This window comes from Vespa crabro, chromosome 17 (assembly GCF_910589235.1).
Source record: "Vespa crabro chromosome 17, iyVesCrab1.2, whole genome shotgun sequence".
In the NCBI taxonomy this organism is placed as follows: Eukaryota; Metazoa; Arthropoda; class Insecta; order Hymenoptera; family Vespidae; genus Vespa; species Vespa crabro.
In genome coordinates, this window is record NC_060971.1 from 5,391,008 (window position 1) to 5,411,831 (window position 20,824).

At 35.4% G+C, this 20,824-nt stretch overlaps 1 protein-coding gene and 1 long non-coding RNA gene across 8 annotated transcripts in view; one reads left to right on the plus strand and one right to left on the minus strand.

Moving 5' to 3' along the window:
- Window positions 1-214: 214 nt before the first annotated feature.
- LOC124430118 (fatty acyl-CoA reductase wat-like) lies at window positions 215-8,601 on the plus strand. Of its 4 annotated transcripts, none has more exons than XM_046976248.1 (10): window positions 215-350; window positions 1,089-1,270; window positions 1,918-2,011; window positions 2,099-2,344; window positions 2,480-2,625; window positions 2,699-3,001; window positions 3,102-3,398; window positions 3,477-3,734; window positions 3,852-3,907; window positions 8,446-8,601. In XM_046976248.1, the coding sequence occupies exons 2-10, from the start codon at window positions 1,095-1,097 to the stop codon at window positions 8,493-8,495; spliced, it is 1,626 nt and encodes a 541-aa protein (XP_046832204.1). In that variant the 5' UTR covers window positions 215-350; window positions 1,089-1,094; the 3' UTR covers window positions 8,496-8,601. The 4 variants fall into 4 exon arrangements, with proteins under 4 accessions (XP_046832204.1, XP_046832207.1, XP_046832205.1 ...); XM_046976251.1 differs by lacking the exons at window positions 215-350; window positions 1,089-1,270; window positions 1,918-2,011; ... (4 more) ...; window positions 3,477-3,734; window positions 3,852-3,907 and adding exons at window positions 4,317-4,454; window positions 4,793-4,877; window positions 5,617-5,798; ... (4 more) ...; window positions 7,640-7,936; window positions 8,015-8,272 and having other exon boundaries at window positions 8,390-8,601; XM_046976249.1 differs by lacking the exons at window positions 215-350; window positions 1,089-1,270; window positions 1,918-2,011; ... (4 more) ...; window positions 3,477-3,734; window positions 3,852-3,907 and adding exons at window positions 4,462-4,478; window positions 4,793-4,877; window positions 5,617-5,798; ... (4 more) ...; window positions 7,640-7,936; window positions 8,015-8,272 and having other exon boundaries at window positions 8,390-8,601.
- The window catches only part of LOC124430120, a 39,338-nt gene continuing 26,937 nt past the window's right edge, over window positions 8,424-20,824 (minus strand). For 3 of the 4 annotated variants that reach the window (XR_006943663.1, XR_006943662.1, XR_006943666.1), the window contains exon 3: window positions 14,021-14,369. This is a non-coding gene — a long non-coding RNA (uncharacterized LOC124430120). Of the gene's footprint in view, window positions 10,790-14,020; window positions 14,370-20,824 lie in introns of those variants that run through there. The other variant, XR_006943664.1, reaches the window with a different exon arrangement.

Here is a 20,824-nt window from a genome sequence, read left to right on the forward strand (position 1 = left end):
AATCAGATTACAAATTTTTTTAACAGTATATATTTTAATATGTGATGACATTTTTATATAATTATATAAAAGTATCTCATTAGGTATTGTTAACACATTTGAAATACTGATGCATCTGTATTCTAATCATGGTGACTTTCAATTTTTGCGGAATATTAATCGAATACTTATTTAGAGAGCTATTTATATTTAATGTATATTACGAAATTGTATCGGCATTAATATTAGAATGTCTATTCCTCATATACTTGTTTCATATATATAGAAGTTACATCAAGTATTTGCAGTTCGATGTCGACTGCTGTTTAAACCGGATTAAAAGAACAATAAATCTTTTAATTAAAGATAAGGTAATATTACTTTAAATTTCATATGAATTTCGGTGCTACGAAAATATGTAATTTCTTATAAAATTTCAAATGTTAATAGACAGCTAGAATGTCTTATAATATTATTTCATTAAAATCAGAAAATTATATTTTTATTTATGTTAGATAAATATATAAAGTTTATTAATTTGCGATTGCCTTTTATATTAACGAAAATGGTGTTTCCAACTTAAATTTTCATCAGAATAAAATTCGTAAGTACGTAAAATATTATTTAAATTTCTGGGTATGATGAATTTTTGGAAAAACAGTAAAAAATTATGGCTTCCAGAGTATCACAAAAATTTATTGAAAAAGACATTTGAAACGGTATACTTAAAATTTTTTAATTATATAAAGGCATTCTTTTTCAATAATAAATACAATTACTTTTGTTCTGCGTTAATAATCATAGAAAAATAATTTGGAATTAATTCAAATCCAAATACCCGAATATATATGAGAACAATAAATATATAACTAAATCCACTTTCATGAGCACCGATTCATAGATGCATAGAGAAGTGCATCTTATATTCATTTTTTCATTTTATTTGTCAATTTACTTCTAAGATTGGTTGTTATTATTTTTTATCATATGATTATTATTATTAAATCGAAATTTGTACATAAATCCGTGTGTTAATGTTTTTTTACCTATAATAATATTAATTTTTGATTTCATATAAAATTATTTTCTTTCTACTTCATAAAAAATAGAATCTAATGATGACTTCGTTGGACGCCCAAAGATGTCCTGAAAGGAACATGTTTTCTACGGTAGAAGAATCGAATTATTGTAATCAAGAAAGCGAAGTTTCTGAGTTTTTCTCTGGACGAAAAATACTGATAACAGGAGGTTCTGGATTTTTGGGACGACTTATACTCGAAAAACTTTTGAGGTAAAATCGATCGCACTTTTATTTTCCTATCGAAGTAATATCTCTCCGATTACATCATTTTGGCGTTCTCTATTTTTCGAATTTATCGTTAGGTTTATGAATATTTATTAAATGGCCTTTCATGACCAATATAATTAATTCATTACTAAATAATTTGTATAGACGATATACTTTTTATTTTTCCATGAGCAAGTCATTGTGCAACATTATATTTTTTTTTCGTATATCATTTCGATTATGGACTAGTACCGTTTTTTTTTTTTTTAACGAATTCAAGATTAATTAGTGATGCAACGATTGAATATATATATATTTGCATTTTCGCATAAGTACTTTGTAAACTCGTAAAGAATTTTCATGATCTCGGATACTAATAGTAGAATGATTTCGTATCCAAGGTCAAACATAAGATATCTATTTTCCTCTTAAATATCTGCTTCGATGAAAAAGGAAATATTAAGGATATCTCTTAACAGATATACGTTTTTACTGTACCCTTTTATTATTTCTTAATTATCTATTTTTTCTGTGTTCCTCAACTATCCCACAAATTTATACACCCTCGAACACCGACTCCGATGTATTATTTTTACATGGATTTATTTTACATGAGAAAGTTTATATGAACGCATTGTTAAAATTTGTAGATCATGTCCAAAAATTGATAGGATTTATTTATTGATGAGAGGAAAGAAACAGAAGGACATGCAGACTCGATTTAAGGAATATTTTAACGATATCGTGAGTAGCGTTGCAAATTTTTTATGGCCTATTTTGATATTGTAAATAAAATCGCAAATATTGTGCGATGTGTATTTTGTTATTTAGATTTTCGAAAGATTGAAGGGAGAACAGAAAGATGTCGAAAAGAAGATCGTTTTAATAGAAAGCGATATGAGAGAATTGAATTTAGGAATGTCAGAAAAAGACAGAGAACGTATTAAAGATACCGAAGTGATTTTTCACTGCGCAGCATCGGTACGTTTCAATGATACACTTCGTTTCATAATTAATGTAAACGTCAGAGGAACGAGGGATCTCCTTTTGCTTGCACGAGAGATGCCGAATTTGAAGGTACGTTCTTCTATTTAGACGAATCGCATATACATTCGCGTATCGAATCGGAAAGGAATCAATTTATTTATACATTAACTTTACGTGAACGTTTATCGTTACAATACATTTTACTATTGATACAATACATTTTAGGTTTTTACCTATGTATCAACGGCATTTTCGCAATGCATTTATGAAAGGATCGAAGAGAAATGTTACAATCCACCGTTAAAGACTGACGATATAATAAAATTGACGGAGATTTTGAACGAGGAACAATTGAACTTTATCACGCCAGAGTAATGTGTCGAGATCACACTCGCTCATTTTTCCTTTATTCAGACTCGATCATCATAATCATTTATGTTGCAGATTACTCGGTAAATGGCCCAACACTTACACTTACTCAAAAGCAATTTCTGAAGACACTGTACGGCAATATTCAAGAGGATTCCCGACTTGCATCGTTCGTCCATCCTCTGTTTTGGCAACGGAAAAAGATCCGATTGCCGGTTGGATAAATAATTTCTACGGTTTCACTGCCGCCTTGGTGGGTGGCGCTATTGGTGTTTTTCATGTAATGAATGTTGATCTGAAGTTAGTACACGACATCATTCCCGCTGATTATGCAGTCAACAATATCATCGTGTCGACATGGGATACCGCGAAAAATAGGTGCCTTCTTTTTTCTTTCATGCATAATTTTAAAAAGATAAGTTTAATTCAACTTTTCATATAGCACTTGTAACGAATTAAAAAATAACTTTTATCGTAGATCTATATCACCGGTTATTACTAATTTCGATAAAGATGACAAGTCCTCAACAGTTGACGCGGAAGAGATTCCAATTTATAATATCGTCTCATGTGTTCAAAATCCAATGACTTGGAATTACTGTATATCCAAAAGTGCAGAAATGGCTGATGTTATACCGTACAGTAAATCCTTGTGGTACCCCTTTTTTTTACAATTGCCAAATAAATACTTTGTCTATTTGTGCATAATTTTATTTCACTGGATACCAGGATTCATAGTCGATTCATTAGCTCTTCTCGTCGGACGGAAACCTAGGTAATACTGGTCGATATCAATATAATTCAACTGACGATGAAGTACATCATTATGATTGAAATGCAACCTCTCTTTCAGGTTATTAAATATTTATAGAAAGGTTCATAAAATGTCTAATGTAATGAATTTCTTTGCAACGCATCAATGGGAATTCACTAATGATAATGTTTCGAAGCTATGGAATAAATTATCTGTTGTCGATAAGAATAAATTCTTCTTTAATATTAGCGATCTCGACTGGGATTCTTATTTATTAACGTATTGCAAAGGAGTTCGAGTATTTCTGATGAATGATCCTTTGGAGACGGTAAATGATGCTAAAATTTTGTATAAAAGGTAAATGTATTACTAATTTTTATCTTTTATATTTTCACTTGTTTTCCATTGTTTTTTAAACAATTTTCATTGTTTGTTTAAGATTGAATCTTCATATTTATCATTTAACAATTTCAGATTGCGAATAATTCATTATACGACGGGAATTGTGCTGTTAATTTTGTTACTTTGGGGTTTTTACTTGTTATTACAGTTTCTTTATTTTCTTTCTGAGGAATTAAAAGCATGAAAGGACGCACGGGATACAAACTGATCCTGTATTTAAGATTGAATCAATAAATCCTTTTTTTGTTGATGGTGGAAAACAGTTCATTTTGAATATTTCCGCCTTTCTATTTGTCGATTCCCTAGAACTTTATGAATCTGTCCACCTAAAGATGGCACTAGTTCGTAATAGTTTGGGACTTCTGTCGTTGACAACACACTATATAGAAAGAAACTTTGCACATCAAATAACAATTGTGACGTATTTATTTAGTATTGTTGCTGTACAGCGTGTATAATCAGATTATGACTTCCAGGAGCTATGGATGTGGTCTATAAAAGGGTCGGAGAAATAATAAATGATTTCTCTTGTGTTTCCCTGGTCTTTGTCGTCTTTGTTGTTTTTGGTTCTTTTGTTATCTTTAATTTAATTTGATACGTTTTCCGCGGCCCCATGACGTGTTAGTTATGTGTCTTGCCGAAGGAGGCATTATATTTGCGACGAGTTTGCCACAGGTTCTTATAAGAATTTATTATTATGTATGAGTATTTGAATTTTCGTTCATTATATAAGTTAACATTAAATTGTAATCAGATTACAAATTTTTTTAATAATATATATTTTAATATGTGATGACATTTTTATATAATTATATAAAAGTATCTCATTAGGTATTGTTAACACTTTTGAAATACTGATGCTTCTGTATTCTAATCATGGTGACTTTCAATTTTTGCGGAATAATAATCGAATACTTATTTAGAGAGCTATTTATATTTAATGTACATTACGAAATTGTACCGGCATTAATATTACAATGACCATTCCTCATATACTTGTTTCATATATATAGGAGTTACGTCAAGTATTTGCAGTTCGATGTCGACCGCTGTTTAAACCGGATTAAAAGAACAATAAATCTTTTAATTAAAGATAAGGTAATATTACTTTAAAATTCATATGAATTTCGGTGCTACGAAAATATGTAATTTCTTATAAAATTTCAAATTTTAATAGACAGCTAGAATGTCATATAATATTATTTCATTAAAATCAGAAAATTATATTTTTATTTATGTTAGTTAAATATATAAAGTTTATTAATTTGCGATTGCCTTTTATATTAACGAAAATGGTGTTTCCAACTTAAATTTTCATCAGAATAAAATTCGAAAGTACGTAAAATATTATTTAAATTTCTGGGTTTGATGAATTTTTGGAATTACAGTAAAATATTATGGCTTCCGGAGTATCACAAAAATTTATTGATAAAGACATTTGAAACGGTATTCTTAAAATTTTTTAATTATATAAAGGCATTCTTTTTCAATAATAAATACAATTACTTTTGTTCTGCGTTAATAATCATAGAAAAATAATTTGGAATTAATTCAAATCCAAATACCCGAATATATCTGAGAACAATAAATATATAACTAAATCCACTTTCAGGAGCACCGATTCATGGATGCATAGAGAAGTGCATCTTATATTCATTTTTTCATTTTATTTGTCAATTTACTTCTAAGATTGGTTGTTATTATTTTTTATCATATGATTATTATTATTAAATCGAAATTTGTACATAAATCCGTATATTAATGTTTTTTTTGCATATAAATATATTAATTTTTGATTTCATATAAAATTATTTTCTTTCTACTTCATAAAAAATAGAATCTAATGATGACTTCGTTGGACGCCCAAAGATGTCCGGAAAGGAACATGTTTTCTACGGTAGAAGAATCGAATTATTGTAATCAAGAAAGCGAAGTTTCTGAGTTTTTCTCTGGACGAAAAATACTGATAACAGGAGGTTCTGGATTTTTGGGACGACTTATACTCGAAAAACTTTTGAGGTAAAATCGATCGCACTTTTATTTTCCTATCGCAGTAATATCTCTCCGATTACATCATTTTGGCGTTCTCTATTTTTCGAATTTATCGTTAGGTTTATGAATATTTATTAAATGGCCTTTCATGACCAATATAATTAATTCATTACTGTATCATATGTATAGGCGACATTCTTTTTATTTTTCCATGTGCAAGTCTTTTAGCAACATTATATTTTTTTTTCGTATATCATTTCGATTATGGACTAGTACCGTTTTTTTTTTTTTTTTTTTAACGAATTCAAGATTAATTAGTGATGCAACGATTGAATATATATATATTTGCATTTTCGCATAAGTACTTTGTAAACTCGTAAAGAATTTTCATGATCTCGGATACTAATAGTAGAATGATTTCGTATCCAAGGTCAAACATAAGATATCTATTTTCCTCTTAAATATCTGCTTCGATGAAAAAGGAAATATTAAGGATATCTCTTAACAGATATACGTTTTTACTGTACCCTTTTATTATTTCTTAATTATCTATTTTTTCTGTGTTCCTCAACTATCCCACAAATTTATACACCCTCGAACACCGACTCCGATGTATTATTTTTACATGGATTTATTTTACATGAGAAAGTTTATATGAACGCATTGTTAAAATTTGTAGATCATGTCCAAAAATTGATAGGATTTATTTATTGATGAGAGGAAAGAAACAGAAGGACATGCAGACTCGATTTAAGGAATATTTTAACGATATCGTGAGTAGCGTTGCAAATTTTTTATGGCCTATTTTGATATTGTAAATAAAATCGCAAATATTGTGCGATGTGTATTTTGTTATTTAGATTTTCGAAAGATTGAAGGGAGAACAGAAAGATGTCGAAAAGAAGATCGTTTTAATAGAAAGCGATATGAGAGAATTGAATTTAGGAATGTCAGAAAAAGACAGAGAACGTATTAAAGATACCGAAGTGATTTTTCACTGCGCAGCATCGGTACGTTTCAATGATACACTTCGTTTCATAATTAATGTAAACGTCAGAGGAACGAGGGATCTCCTTTTGCTTGCACGAGAGATGCCGAATTTGAAGGTACGTTCTTCTATTTAGACGAATCGCATATACATTCGCGTATCGAATCGGAAAGGAATCAATTTATTTATACATTAACTTTACGTGAACGTTTATCGTTACAATACATTTTACTATTGATGCAATACGATTTTAGGCTTTTACCTATGTATCAACGGCATTTTCGCAATGCATTTATGAAAGAATCGAAGAGAAATGTTACAATCCACCGTTAAAGACTGACGATATAATAAAATTGACGGAGATTTTGAACGAGGATCAATTGAACTTTATCACGCCAGAGTAATGTGTCGAGATCACACTCGCTCATTTTTCCTTTATTCAGACTCGATCATCATAATCATTTATGTTGCAGATTACTCGGTAAATGGCCCAACACTTACACTTACTCAAAAGCAATTTCTGAAGACACTGTACGGCAATATTCAAGAGGATTCCCGACTTGCATCGTTCGTCCATCCTCTGTTTTGGCAACGGAAAAAGATCCGATTGCCGGTTGGATAAATAATCTCTACGGTTTTACTGGCGTCGTATTAGGTATTGGTTTGGGTATCATACGTGTATTTAATTTAGATAGGACATTAGTACACGACATCATTCCCGCTGATTATGTAGTCAACAATATCATCGTGTCAACATGGGACACCGCGAAAAAAAGGTGCGATCTCTTTTCTTTCTTTTTTGATTTATTTCAAAAAGAAAAGTTTAATTCTACATTTTGCATACTATTTACAACAAATTAAATAATAATTTTTATCGTAGATCTATATCACCGGTTATTACTAATTTCGATAAAGATGACAAGTCCTTAACAGTTGACGCGGAAGAGATTCCAGTTTATAATGTCGTCTCCTATGTTCAAAATCCAATGATTTGGAATTACTGTATATTAAAATTATTGGAAATTGCTTCTATTACACCATTTAGAAAATGCTTGTGGTACCCCTTTTTTTTATCATTGACAAATGAATACTTTTTCTATTTATGCATAATTTTATTTCACTGGATACCAGGATTCATAGTCGATTCATTAGCTCTTCTCGTCGGACGAAAACCTAGGTAACACTGGTCGATATCTACATAATTCAAGTGACGATGAAGTACATCATTATGATTGAAACGCAACCTCTATTTCAGGTTATTAAATATTTATAGAAAGGTTCATAAAGTGACTAAAGTAATGAAATTCTTTGTAACGCATCAATGGGAATACACTAATGATAATGTTTTGAAGCTATGGAATAAACTATCTGTTGTCGATAAGAATAAATTCTTCTTTAATATTAGCGATCTCGACTGGGATTCTTATTTATTAACGTATTGCAAAGGAATTCGAGTATTTCTGCTGAATGATCCTTTGGAGACGGTAAATGATGCTAAAATTTTGTATAAAAGGTAAATGTATTACTATTTTTTATCTTTTATATTTTCACTTGTTTTCCATTGTTTTTTAAACAATTTTCATTGTTTGTTTAAGATTGACTCTTCATATTTATCATTTAATAATTTCAGATTGCGAATAATTCATTATACGACGGGAATTGTGCTGTTAATTTTGTTACTTTGGGGTCTTTACTTGTTATTACAGTTTCTTTATACATTTTTATTTTCCTTCTGAGGAATTAAAATCATGAATGGACGCACGGGATACAAACTGATCCGCAATTTAAGATTGAATGAATAAATATTTTTTTTGGTGTTGGTGAAAAACACTTATTTTTGAATTTTTCCGCCTTTTCATTTATGGACCATTCATTCTTTACTTTATGAATCTGTGTATTGAAAGATGTGAAATTTAGGAGTGGTTCGCTTATCTATATATTATTTATGGATCGCTTTTTTTATTTTATCTATCACATAATTTTTCTGACGAATATAGTAATCATGTTAGTTTTATATTTCATGTTAGTTATTAATATTAAAAATTCTTTAATATAATATCTTTCGATATGCGATACCTTTTTTATATGATTCTACTAATTTAAATCTTCATTAAATTATTGCAGGAAAAAAATAAATATGCGTTATGTAAGTTATATATATACATATATATATACATATATAAAGTAGTAATTTTTCTTTTTCATGATACATTTTTGCGGCAAGATGATACGGAGTTTCAAAAAAGGAAAGGAAAGAAACAAATAAATAAATAAAAGAAATAAGGACCTGTCGTCCACACAAATCGAGATGGCATTTAAGATAATTTCAGGTTTGCTTGATATCGAAGATTCCCGACGCGAACGCGTAGTTTTGCGAGAAGGAGAGAAGAGAAGAAGAACCGTGCCGTCGAGGATGATCGGAAAAAAATGATTGAACCTCTTGCGTACTTGCTACGTTCTTCGACCTATCGAGGTCGCGTGTCGCGACCTCGTCGTACGTGGCTCCATTACCTAAGACACCGCTCGTGCCTTCAGATTCCCGTACGTCGCTAAGACAGAAAGAGAAAGAGAAAAAGAGAGAGGATAGATTAGGATTCTCTTCCTCGTATACAGTACGTTTTATCGAGAGGTAACGCTTATACGATTTTCGATATTTTAGTCGACAATACTTTCCGATCAACCATTAGAATTTTCATTCGTACGAAGGAAATTTTCTTAAAAGTATTTTAAAATCAGTCAATCAATCTGTCAGTCAGTCAGCAGTCAGTCAGTTCGGAGTTTAACATAGAACGAAGCAATTATCGAAGGAGGTGTTTTCTTAAGAAAATTTTTTGGATTTCGCGATAGTATTCGAACGTAGGCGTCTTTGTCTTCGTTAGACAACGGTTCTGTTTCTCCAAGGCGTGGCCATTGATTTGTCTACATCCCGGTCACACCGTAGAAAAAGCGTTGGGTCGATTCCGCTACGAAAGTCTTGGATAGTGACACCCACATCTACGGCCTTCGGCGATCGATCGATCTAGAGAGAGAGGGAGAGAGAGAGAGAGAGAGAGATTCTTTGTTCCTTCGTCATCGAACATCACTATTCGATCTCTCGCTGCTTTTTCAACTGTTCTCTTATATTCTATATCTATATTCCTTCGACGTTTTCGTTGGTGTAGATTTGTATCTCGAAAAGTTATATCCTTCAAAGGGAGGAAAAAAAGGACAAGAAAAACAAAAAAAAAGAAGAGAAAAAACGAAAAAAGTAACAAAAAAGAAAAAATAACGAATATTCGCAGGCCATGCCAGTCGCGTTGTCAGTCGCGAGACGGACGCTCTCAGGGACAGACAGGAAATCAACCGTCAGAATGACGTCCGTACATCGTCGGCACTCGCGATGCACTCAATTTAAAAGTTCCACGCTCGGATATACCGACAGCTTGTCGGAACTTTTACAGAACGAATGCCAGAATAAGGAAGAAGGTTGCATAGCTAGATAGGATAGGATAGGATAGGATAGGATAGGTAGGTAGGTAGGTATTCGATAAAAACGCCGCAATGCGCGAACATTATCTTTCAGCCGTTGAAATAAACGATTCCGTAGGTGAACTTATTCGGCCATGTAAATATACGAATGAAATTGCTATATTGATTTGTTCTTTTTCTTTCTTTTCTCATTTTTTTTTTTATTTTCCTTTTCTCTCCTTTCGTATTTTTCCCTCTCTTTTTCTTCACTCTTCGACTTACACGATTTATTCTTTCGATTGGTAATACGAAAAAAAAAAAAGAAAAAACACTTTTTCTGGAATAGTTCGATGAGACGATCGATTGGACAAAAAGGGAAAAACCCGACGTCGCCGCCACCGGCTACGGTCGGTGTTGGCTGTAATAAGAAGACGAAGAGAAATACGGGAGGGCCGATACACGGGCGAACGGCCTCGCGCACCGTCGAGGAGAGTTATACGGAGGATCTCGTGAACCAACCGGCGATCGAGGAAGGCAGTGCACGCCCGGCCGCCGAGACGAGTGGATGGTTGTAGCTCGTGCTCTGAAACGTAGAATAGACAGATCGTGTATATAGAAGCTTTTCACACAAAAAGGAGGAAAGACAGAAAAAAAAGAAACGAACTGTCAATATTCCTAGGTAGATAAAATTATATAGAGAGCGAATGACAGAGAGAGAGGGAGAGAGGGAGAAAGAGAGAGAGAGAGAGAGAGAGAGAGAGAGAGAGAGAGAGAATGTGAATGCAGTGATTTTCTTTAGGGATAGGACCAAGAGAGAGAGAGAGAGAGAGAGAGAGAGAGAGAGAGAGAGAGATAAAGAAAGATAGATAGATAGACACATAGAGAGAGAGAGAGAGAGAGAGAGAGAGAGAAACAAGGGGGGTTGGAGCGCGTGGCGATCAGCTGATCGTCGGGTGTACTGTCTCGACGGCCGTAAGAAAGAGGAAGTGGTGAATGCTCTTTGAACTCTGTTGGCAGCGGAGAGACAGAAGATGCGGTCGGAAGGTCCCCTTGGCACGTAATGTCCGCGGCGCTCGCGCCAAGAAGGAGCGCGTACGTCGAGAGAGCGTCGACGCCGGCAGTCGGCGGTGATCGGTGCTCGAAGAGCGTCGTCGCCGGCGCGGTGCGTGCTGCAAGTGCTGCTGGTGCTGCTGCTGGTGCTGCTGCTGCTGCTGCTGCTGCTGCTGCTGCTGCTGCTGCTGCTAGTGGTGGCAGTGGTGGTGCAAGTGGTGGTGGTTGTCCTGCTGGTAGTGGTGGAGGCGGAGGTGGAGGTGGCGGAGGGAGAGGGAGAGGGGGAGGGGGAGGAAGGTGGTGGTGGTGGTGGAGAAGGAGGAGGAAGAAGAGAAGGAGGAGGAGGAGGAGGAGGAGGAGGCGGTGGAGCCACGCGAACTCGTCGGCGAGCGTTCGACGAGCCAACGCCGCCGTTCCGAAGTGCGTCGCGAGGCGTGCTACGCTTGAAATCGAAACGAGAAGACCACCTCGACCACGAGAAACACGCTCCTCGTCGTTCTCTCTCTCTCTCTCCGCACGCTCGGACCAGAAAGAGAGTTTGGCACGCGCGACCACCGAGAGAGAGAGAGAGAGAGAGAGAGAGAGAGAGAGAGAGAGAGAGAGAAAACAGAAAACAGAAAACAGAGGGAGATAGAGACGCCCCGTCGAGGGCGCGCGTTCGCACCTTCTTCTCTTCTTTACTCTTCGTCTTCGTTGTTTCCATCATCCTCGTCGAGGATCAATCGAGGATTCTTCCCTCCTTCGCGAGTCGAGGCCCGCTCGAAGGACCCTTGATCGACGGGGTCCTCGCGTACATTTTCACTAAAACCGATATCTAAACATAGACGCATAGATAGAGAGAAAGAAAAAGAGAGAGAGAGAGAGAGAGAGAGAGAGAGAGAGAGAGAGAGAGAGAGAGAGAGAGAGAGAAAAAGATAGAAAGACGTGTGACCGTTTGTAGTGCAGTGCCTCGTCCATGTGAACACGATGACAACCACTATTATTACTATTAGTACTACTATTGTTGCTACTATTAGGATGACGACAAAGACGACGACGTTTTGCTTGCTCACGCGGAAAGTCTGTGATAGTCGATGACAGCGACGCCATTGCTCGGATTAAACGGACACAGACGGCCGAGGATCGTGTTCCGGGAATCGTCTTGATTGGAAGATCCGGTGAGTGCGTTTACGATTTATCGATCTATCGATCTTACCGCGAAAGTGTATTTCCTTTTTTTTTTTGTTCTTTCTATTCGCTCGTGAAAAATTTGTGATATTTTGTGCGTTACTTATCGTTCACGTGTGAAGTGCGTCTACTGCTTTCAGAGATACTGTCAGTTTATTATTATCATTTTTTTTTCCTTTTATTAAGCTTTAGTAAGGATTATGGATCCGGATGTGCGAGTTACCGGACGAGGAAACAGGTGCGATCGTTTTTTATTACCTCAAACGGAATCCTTTATTCGCAAGATTCTCACGAGAACTCGACGAATTTCGCGGGAAGAACTCGTATTATATCGAATTACTAGATTCGTGTTTCTTATTTCCTTCAACTTTATGTCCCTTTCATTGAATCGATTTAAATCAAACGTCAAGAATCATTTTCAATTCATTCGAAAAAATCAGAAGTAATCGCACGAATCGCGTTACGAGTCTTACGGTCGACGAACCTCTATCGATCTTTAGTTTCTATCTACCTTCTTCTACGTTCGTAATTTCTCGTCACACAAGAACACAATTTGAAAACGATAATCGCGAACAATGATCGATATTATCAAACGTTTTCAAATCTATTCGAATACAAGCTTTACTATCGTCGTCGTTGTCGTACTGTAGTCGTTTCGATTTCTTCGTCACGGTATTTATCCTTAAAATCACTAGATCGTAACGGCAAAACTATCTAGAGACACCACCGTTTCAACAAAATTATTATTATTATTATTATTATTATTTTTTTTTTCTTTCTTTTTTCTTTTACGATCATAACGCGAACTAGCAAGAATGAGTTTCGAGTCTATTAGCTGCTGTGAGAAACGAGCTTTCACGATTCCACGATTATCTTAATAACGAATATCTTATACTCTATGTTCGACGTATTGCAATGAAATATCGTAGCTCATAGAGAAACTTGCATGAAATTCTTTGACCCAGCACACGTACATACATTTATTCTAAACAATTAATCAATAATTTTCCCTTTTTCCTTCGGGTATTTTTTTCTTCTTTTTTTTCATATATATGTCTTTTTTGTTTATTTCTTTTTTCCTTTTCTTTTATTTCTTTTTATTTATTTTTCTCGCGAATTACTCGAAAGCGAGGAAGCGAGACGGTAAACGAGATAAAATGGAAAATGCGTAACGCGGTTATTGATAAACGCTATGCGTCACTAACCACGATCGATAATAAATAAGCAGTGCCCGCATAGTGCAGGTAGAAAAGCGTCCGATAAGACAGCCGGCAACCGGCTCTAAGCGACGCGACGCTTCAAGCAGCCACCGTCCTCCTTGTCGTAGAACTCCGCGATAGGCTTATCGACGTTATGCTTCTTCTCATCAATTTTTTATTGTAGTACCTACTTTTTCCTTTTTTCTTTCTTTTTATTTTTTCTTCTCTTTTCTTTTCATCCTTTCTCCTCGACGATTGTGAGCCAATATATATATATAACGAATACCTTATATTAATATATCATATTATATATATATAATATAATATAAAAATTATCTCGAAATCGTTTTCAAATGGAATTTATTAATTTTCGAAACGATTATTCATTTATTGTGTAGGAAAGGAAAGAGAAGAGAGATACGTGGTCGGGCATTGACACGAACGGTGTCCTTCCTCGATGGATATCGTGGCTTAATTTGCGGTTACCTTCTTCTTAATTTGGTTTTACCAAATGAATAACGTTTTCCAGTGGCATTAGTACGGTATAGAGAGAACGAGAAAGAGATAGACAGATAGATAGATAGATAGATAGAGAGAGAGAGAGAGAGAGAGAGAGAAAGGCAGGGCAAAAGGGTTATTAGTCAGTTGCAGTTATTTCATTTACTAGTCGCGTTCTTCTTAGTGGTATACTACCAGTTGTTATTTCTTTATGAGGGACTTGCGACAAAGCTCGGTCTCCACTTAGATCTGAAAAGTTTATGAAAAGTTATTGTTAATCTACGTAAAAATGACACTTTCAAGCCAATTTGATTTTACTCTTTTTTTTTTTTCTTTCTTTTTTTTCTTTTTTTTCGGACAAGCTTTAACATAAAAGCTTTTCGTTGGTATTATTGAAAGATATTTCACCTTCTGTAATGTATTACGTTCTATCGTACGGGATTAAGAAATAAAAATGATGGGCTCAAGCGCTTTTAACGGTGACTTAAACTTTACCAATGATTTTTCGCCGAGAGAAAAAGATGCTACTCCGAGATAACGATAATTGCGTATTTAACATTTATTGTTCCTTAAAAGTTATATTAGTTAGAAAACATTGTGGAAATAGGTAGTTTATGATGGATTTAATAAACTTGTCCGATGTAATTTAAGAGAAATATTTAGTCGAACGTTGAAAACGAAGCTTATCGAATTCCGAAAGATTGATACGAGCGAATGCATCATCGGTAAGAAAGATAGAGAGATAGATGGATAAATAGATAGATTGAGAGAGAGAGAGAGAGAGAGAGAAATGTGTTTGAATGATGAAGAAAAGAGCTGTTCTTCGACTCGTTAACGGTTTTGACTATCCACCATGCGCTTTAATCTCAGCTGACCCAATTGCCACGACCTTTCCAGCCTATGGCTATGAGAACGTAGCTTCTTTTTGTGAGTTAGAGTCGCGTTAAACACGGCCGTGGGCTATTTGAGTACCACCTAATTAAGCGACGCCAGTATAACTCCGTGATGAATTATCATTGTCTCTCAAAGTTCAGACTTGGCTTTCTTATCTGTCAAATCAGCTGATATATTAAATTGCGTCTCCTTTTCGTACCTTTTAACTCGGTCGAGACTCCAAAGAGAAACGAAGAGAGAGAGAGAGAGAGAGAGAGAGAGAGAGAGAGAGAGAGAGAGAGAGAGAGAGAAGAGAAATTTATAATCGCTGCGACACATACCCATGTAACCACGCACCTTGCGCATTCCACTTGATTAATGAACGACCCACCCGTTAAGTGTTTCATTAAACAACCTATGGTACATTGACAAACTTCGATCATCCATTTCTGCTTGATAATTTGTCTTTCGTATACTCGATCTATCAAGTGGTTGCGCGTGCATCCACGAGATCGCGTTTCTTCCGAGATCGAGCGAGATCACTTAAAAGAGATCGATTACTGATAAAATCTTGAAGGCAATTGCTTCACGAATTTTCATTCTATAAGATGATCGATAATCTATCGATAGTTTTAAGTAACATTTAATGAAATTAACGACGACAATATTTTTCATCATTTTTAATTATATATTTTTATCATAATAGAGTTTGCTAAATAATTTATATTCAATGAAATTTTAATCTTACAGGTAATATAATCGAGAGTACTTTTTTTTCTTTTCTTTTTTATTCATTTTTGTATAAGGGACTCAGTTCTCTAAAGTAGTTATCGAGTATCGAACAGGCGGATAATTGTTTGGGATAACAGGATTACTTTTAGGCAACAATCCAAATCTTCATGTTATTCGTTTCTTGGTGCGTTAGATGACGACGATGACTGGTATTTGAGATAGAAAGAGAAAGAGATAGAAAGAGCACGTGCTCTTTCTGGCCGACTCAGCTTCGTCGAAGCAGCCTCCTATCTTGTTGCCTGTCAGATTGTTGACATAGGCAGTGACACGTTTAATAGGATTATTTATGCTCCTAAAGGCGCTTAAACGGTCCCATGTTCGTATCGGCTTCATCTACCTGACGGCGCGTAGCATAATTATGTCGACACGACTCGTATATCGGCTTCGCCGAGCCAAGTGACAACGCCTAGGCGTCCCTGATTTTGTCCGCGCTCGACTTCCGACGTTAATCTCGAGAAGGAAAGACGTTTTAATCGCCCACTATCGCGCGTACCAGAGAAAACTGGTTCGTAATATACCAGCACGCGAGTATCCTCGATCGATTTGTAACTCCCGACCTGCTGTGAGATAATGTTTCCCGTTAATTGTCCACTTTGATTCGACTAATATCAGAGAGTATTCAAAAGATATGTAATATTAATATCCTTTGCTCGAAATGAAAAATGTACTAGGTAATATCTATGTAAATGATTAATAGGTATAACAAATGATCGTTTATTTTTCAAAAAAATAAATATCAATCGATAATACATTTGCATTTATAATCGAATTGTTTTATCATAACTTAGATTTGTAGAGGAAGTTATTTATTTCTAGAATGTGTCATATACATAACATACATATACATATACATATATATATATATATATATATATATATATATATATATCAGGAAGAATAAATTACGTTTCAATTAAGCATTATAATTGTCTTTGACGTTCCAGCTTCTTGCCGTGTTGGATGATTTCTTCGTAAAATTGACGAACAAGAGGCAGAGATAGAGAGAGAGAGCAAGAGAGAGAACAGAAGATAATTTATGTTCGTATGAAAGAAAATATGTATCTAATAGAGTGACGAGTATTGTCTATCTTTTTGATAGAATGAGAAGCACTGTGAGATGGCGATATAACGCGATATAAGCTCGGATCAGAGGCGACAACCGCTCATTAGCATACAATGCGGGCTAATGGGATCGCACGCTGACGGCTACCGTTCAATACCTTGTCCCCGGCATCGTTTCGATTACCCTTCTCTCTCTCTCTTTCTCTCTCTCGACCATCAACCCAAAGCATCTTCGAGCTAGTCATTGAGCTATCGAAATGAATCGTATCTTTGTCTTCTTCATTCGTTCCTATTTCACATCAACATTTGATTTTTCAATCGTACAATCGATAGATTTTACCTGTCATTTTTACCAGAAAAAGAAAAAGGAAAAAGCAAAAAAGGAAAAGAAGAAAGGAAAAAAAAAACAGAAAGAAAATTCCATGCAAATTTCTTCAAATAACCAAAAGAAATTTCGATTCTAAACTATTGAAATTATCCTTACGAGGAAATACGATATTATATTCAAGGTAAAGAAATTGAGTTGTTGTGTCTTATTATAACTAATCGCAGGAGGGAAGAAGACCTTTTACGGATTGTCTTGCCTCGAACATCTTCGTTTTATTCCATTAATTCGTGCTAGTGCAACAACGTAAAGCTCGAGGACGTTCAATAAGAACGATGATTTATCTTAACGAGAAACTAGCTATCGGGTATTAGATAGTTTTCTCTCTCTCTCTCTTTCTCACATTCAATAACAATAAGTATCGGTAGTATAATCGAATCGTTCTTAGCAGGAACAACCTCGGGCTAAGTTGGGTGTCACGATAGAATATATATATATATATCTTTCTTTTATTTCACTTTGAAAAGATAAAAGCAAGAGGAATGATCTCCCTCGAGAAGGTATTGTGTATACCAGTTGCTATTTACACGTCATCGCATAATAGTTCTAACTACGTTCCTCATTACTGGTGCAACGAATACGTGCGAATACGTCGGTTTTAGTGCGAGCAGTAAAGACCCAAAGGCGTTGTAGGTACCTATTGCTATTCTTGCTGGATTGGTCGGTACAAGAGTAGTGCGTTTCTCTCTCTCTCTCTCTCTCTCTCTCTCTCTCTCTCTCTCTCTTTCTCTCATAAGCAGCTCTTTCATTATCGTTTTACCGACTTCAACAAGGATCGGACGGAGCGATAAGAAGAGAGCACAGTGATCTCTCGGGTGAACGGAAGCCGGCAGTGCGCAAGAATAAGTTCTGAATAATTCCATGCAAAATAGGCTATTGCGAGGATGGTATTGCGAAAGGTGTATTCCTGATTTGGACAAATCCACTCGAGCGTTCTTTTAATTGGCCGTTACTATAAAAAGAGGGCGGGGAACAGAGGGAAAGGAAACAAAAGAAAATGTCGGGCGGGGTGGGTGAGAGTTGGGGAGGGAGAAGAAAAGATAAGGGAGAAGAAAAAAATTATCGTATCGAAGTCATGCGGTTAATGAAAACTATCAAAGGGAGTAAATCAAGCGAAAAGAAAATGTTCTCTTCACTTTTACTTAACTTCTTCGATAGCTATCGATCGATGGGGGCTGTTGTTATCCGTTTAGCTCTTACCGTCCATCCCATGGGTAAAATCATTTTGATCTTATAGAACAGAGTGGATACTACAGGTATATTGGATTTAAGAAGACTCCTTCAAGAATGTGCTCGAACGTGTTGTAAAAAGCTCTCAATGGGTCGGCGATAAAATGAAATGAACGCTTACAAACTTGCCGCTACTGCTTGCTGTTCCTGATGTTGCTACTATCGCTGATGCTGTTGCTGCCCCTGCTGTTACTGGTGTTGCTGTTGATGCTGGCCGAAGAGAAGATAAGAGGACGAAAAAAGAAAGGAAATGCGAGTGGACGTCAATGATGGAAAAGTTAATAAAAAGCTGCCGAGAGAGGCATCTCGATCGATGCGTTAGCTGTCATAAACGATACGCTTCAGTGTGCTACCTACTCTTCTCCTCTTCGCTTCGATGCTCCTACTTAGGGCCTCGAGTTATACATTTAACGAGATATTTCCTCCTCGTCTAACGGCAGGAATACCACCTCGAGGTCGTTTTCTTTGAAAACATTGCGCCCACGCGATATCGGACATATATACATACATATATATATATATATATATATATATATATATATATGTATATACACAAATATACGTATACATTTACATGTATACAAATCGTAAGTATGAATTAACGAATCGACGTTGATCTCTCGAAACGATTATTCTAAAGCCGTTTTTTTTCTTTTTCCCATCGGCAAAGATTCACATACACGTTGATCTCTTTTGATAAAGACTCTTCTTCTTTGGTATTTACTTCCATTCGAATCGAAAATGTTTGGAGTTAACCGTGACAGGCTGAAATTTAAGCAACATTGTACCTTTAATTCGGCCCATAATGCGACTTATTGAACGCACGCTCGAACGAACATACTCCGAACGTGTTTAGAAAGGCCGGAGCGTATCATGTTCTTGATTTAAATCACCCGTGAATGGGGATAACGATGTCGTATACGTATTTCAAATGGGCACGCAATTAAATTAGATCTCGTTTTCGAACATCTTTATGCAAGTCAAGTAAAGACCATGTGTATCCGTGTACGTGTGCGCGTGCGTTTGTATTTGTGTGTCCGTGTATTTATATATGTCTGTTTGATTTGAAAGTTTTCGAAGAAACATCTACTTACTTCTTTCTGATCCAATTTCATATTCTAATTTTATTCGGACGAGCTTTCGGATAACTTTTAAAATATTCTTATGACAATCATAAATTTGTCCCTACGTTCTCTTCAGCAAGCTAAGTTAATTCATTAGTTAGAGAGTCGGTAGATATACCTTAGTATCACGTCATTCACTTTTTTGACCCATTATTACTCGGCCTTTCGATAGCTTACGGGAAAACATAGGAATAGATAGATAGATATACACAGGTATAGATTGCTTTGACTCATGGAATACACTCGTCCATCGACGTTTCTCGAGAGATATCTGTCGCAATCACTTGGACCTAAATCAGCACGTTAATTTTCATTTTCTTTCTTGTCCTACGATAAAATATTTTATATGAAGGTAAGAAAAGTGAACAGATATCAAACATTTTAACGTCACGCATAGTAATAAAAAGAAGAAGCTCTCTCGATATATACATATATATATATATATATATATATATATATATATATATATATATGTATACATAGATCTTCCAAAGTATTCGAATATTTCATGATAATTATGTCGTAAACAAGAAACAAAAAAAAATAAATAAGTAAAAGCAAAGAAGAACTGCTGCATTTCCTCTGAACATAATATTTCTTTTTCTTTTCTCGTTTTTTTTTCCTTTTTTTTTATATTATTTTCGACGAAGGGCCCTCTGCATTCTCTCTTGCATACATCCATACATGTATACATATCTACATGTGTATACGTCACAGAGAGCGTATCTCCGGGTTTCCACGTACGCGCAAGGCTTTCGAAATAAATCGATAAGATCTCGAGTTGGACACGTTTCAAATTAATGTCAATGCGTCGCGAACGCGTGCGTCCGCGAACAGAAGGAGTTTATTAATGCCTCTCGCCTTGTTGTTCACTCGACTTTTGCTTCGTGATCGCGTCGTAGCGTTATCGCGTTTTCATGCAAAGCAGTAGCCGTTTTGTCTGCTTACTGGAAGGAGATGAGAGAGAAAGTTTGCGTTCCTACGAGATGTCCGTGACGAAACTCGACCGTGCTTTCTTCGCTTTTAACATTGGAAAGAAAGAAAGAGAGAAAGAGAGAGACAAAGAGAGAGAGAGAGAGAGAGAGAAAGATATATATATATATATATATATATATATATATATAGAGAGAGAGAGAGAGAGAGAGACTAATATTTTCCTAAATCATCGTCGTAATAATAATTATACTCGTTACATTCAATTACATTGCACTCTTGGAACGATTCTCGTCTATCTTTAG

What these genes read in the sequence shown, in the direction of transcription:
- LOC124430118 (XM_046976249.1), top strand. An exon ending in ATCTTTTAATTAAAGATAAG is followed by an intron (nt 4,878 to 5,616) that starts GTAATATTACTT and finishes CATAAAAAATAG; the next exon opens with AATCTAATGATGACTTCGTT. An exon ending in TGGGACACCGCGAAAAAAAG is followed by an intron (nt 7,536 to 7,639) that starts GTGCGATCTCTT and finishes TTTTTATCGTAG; the next exon opens with ATCTATATCACCGGTTATTA.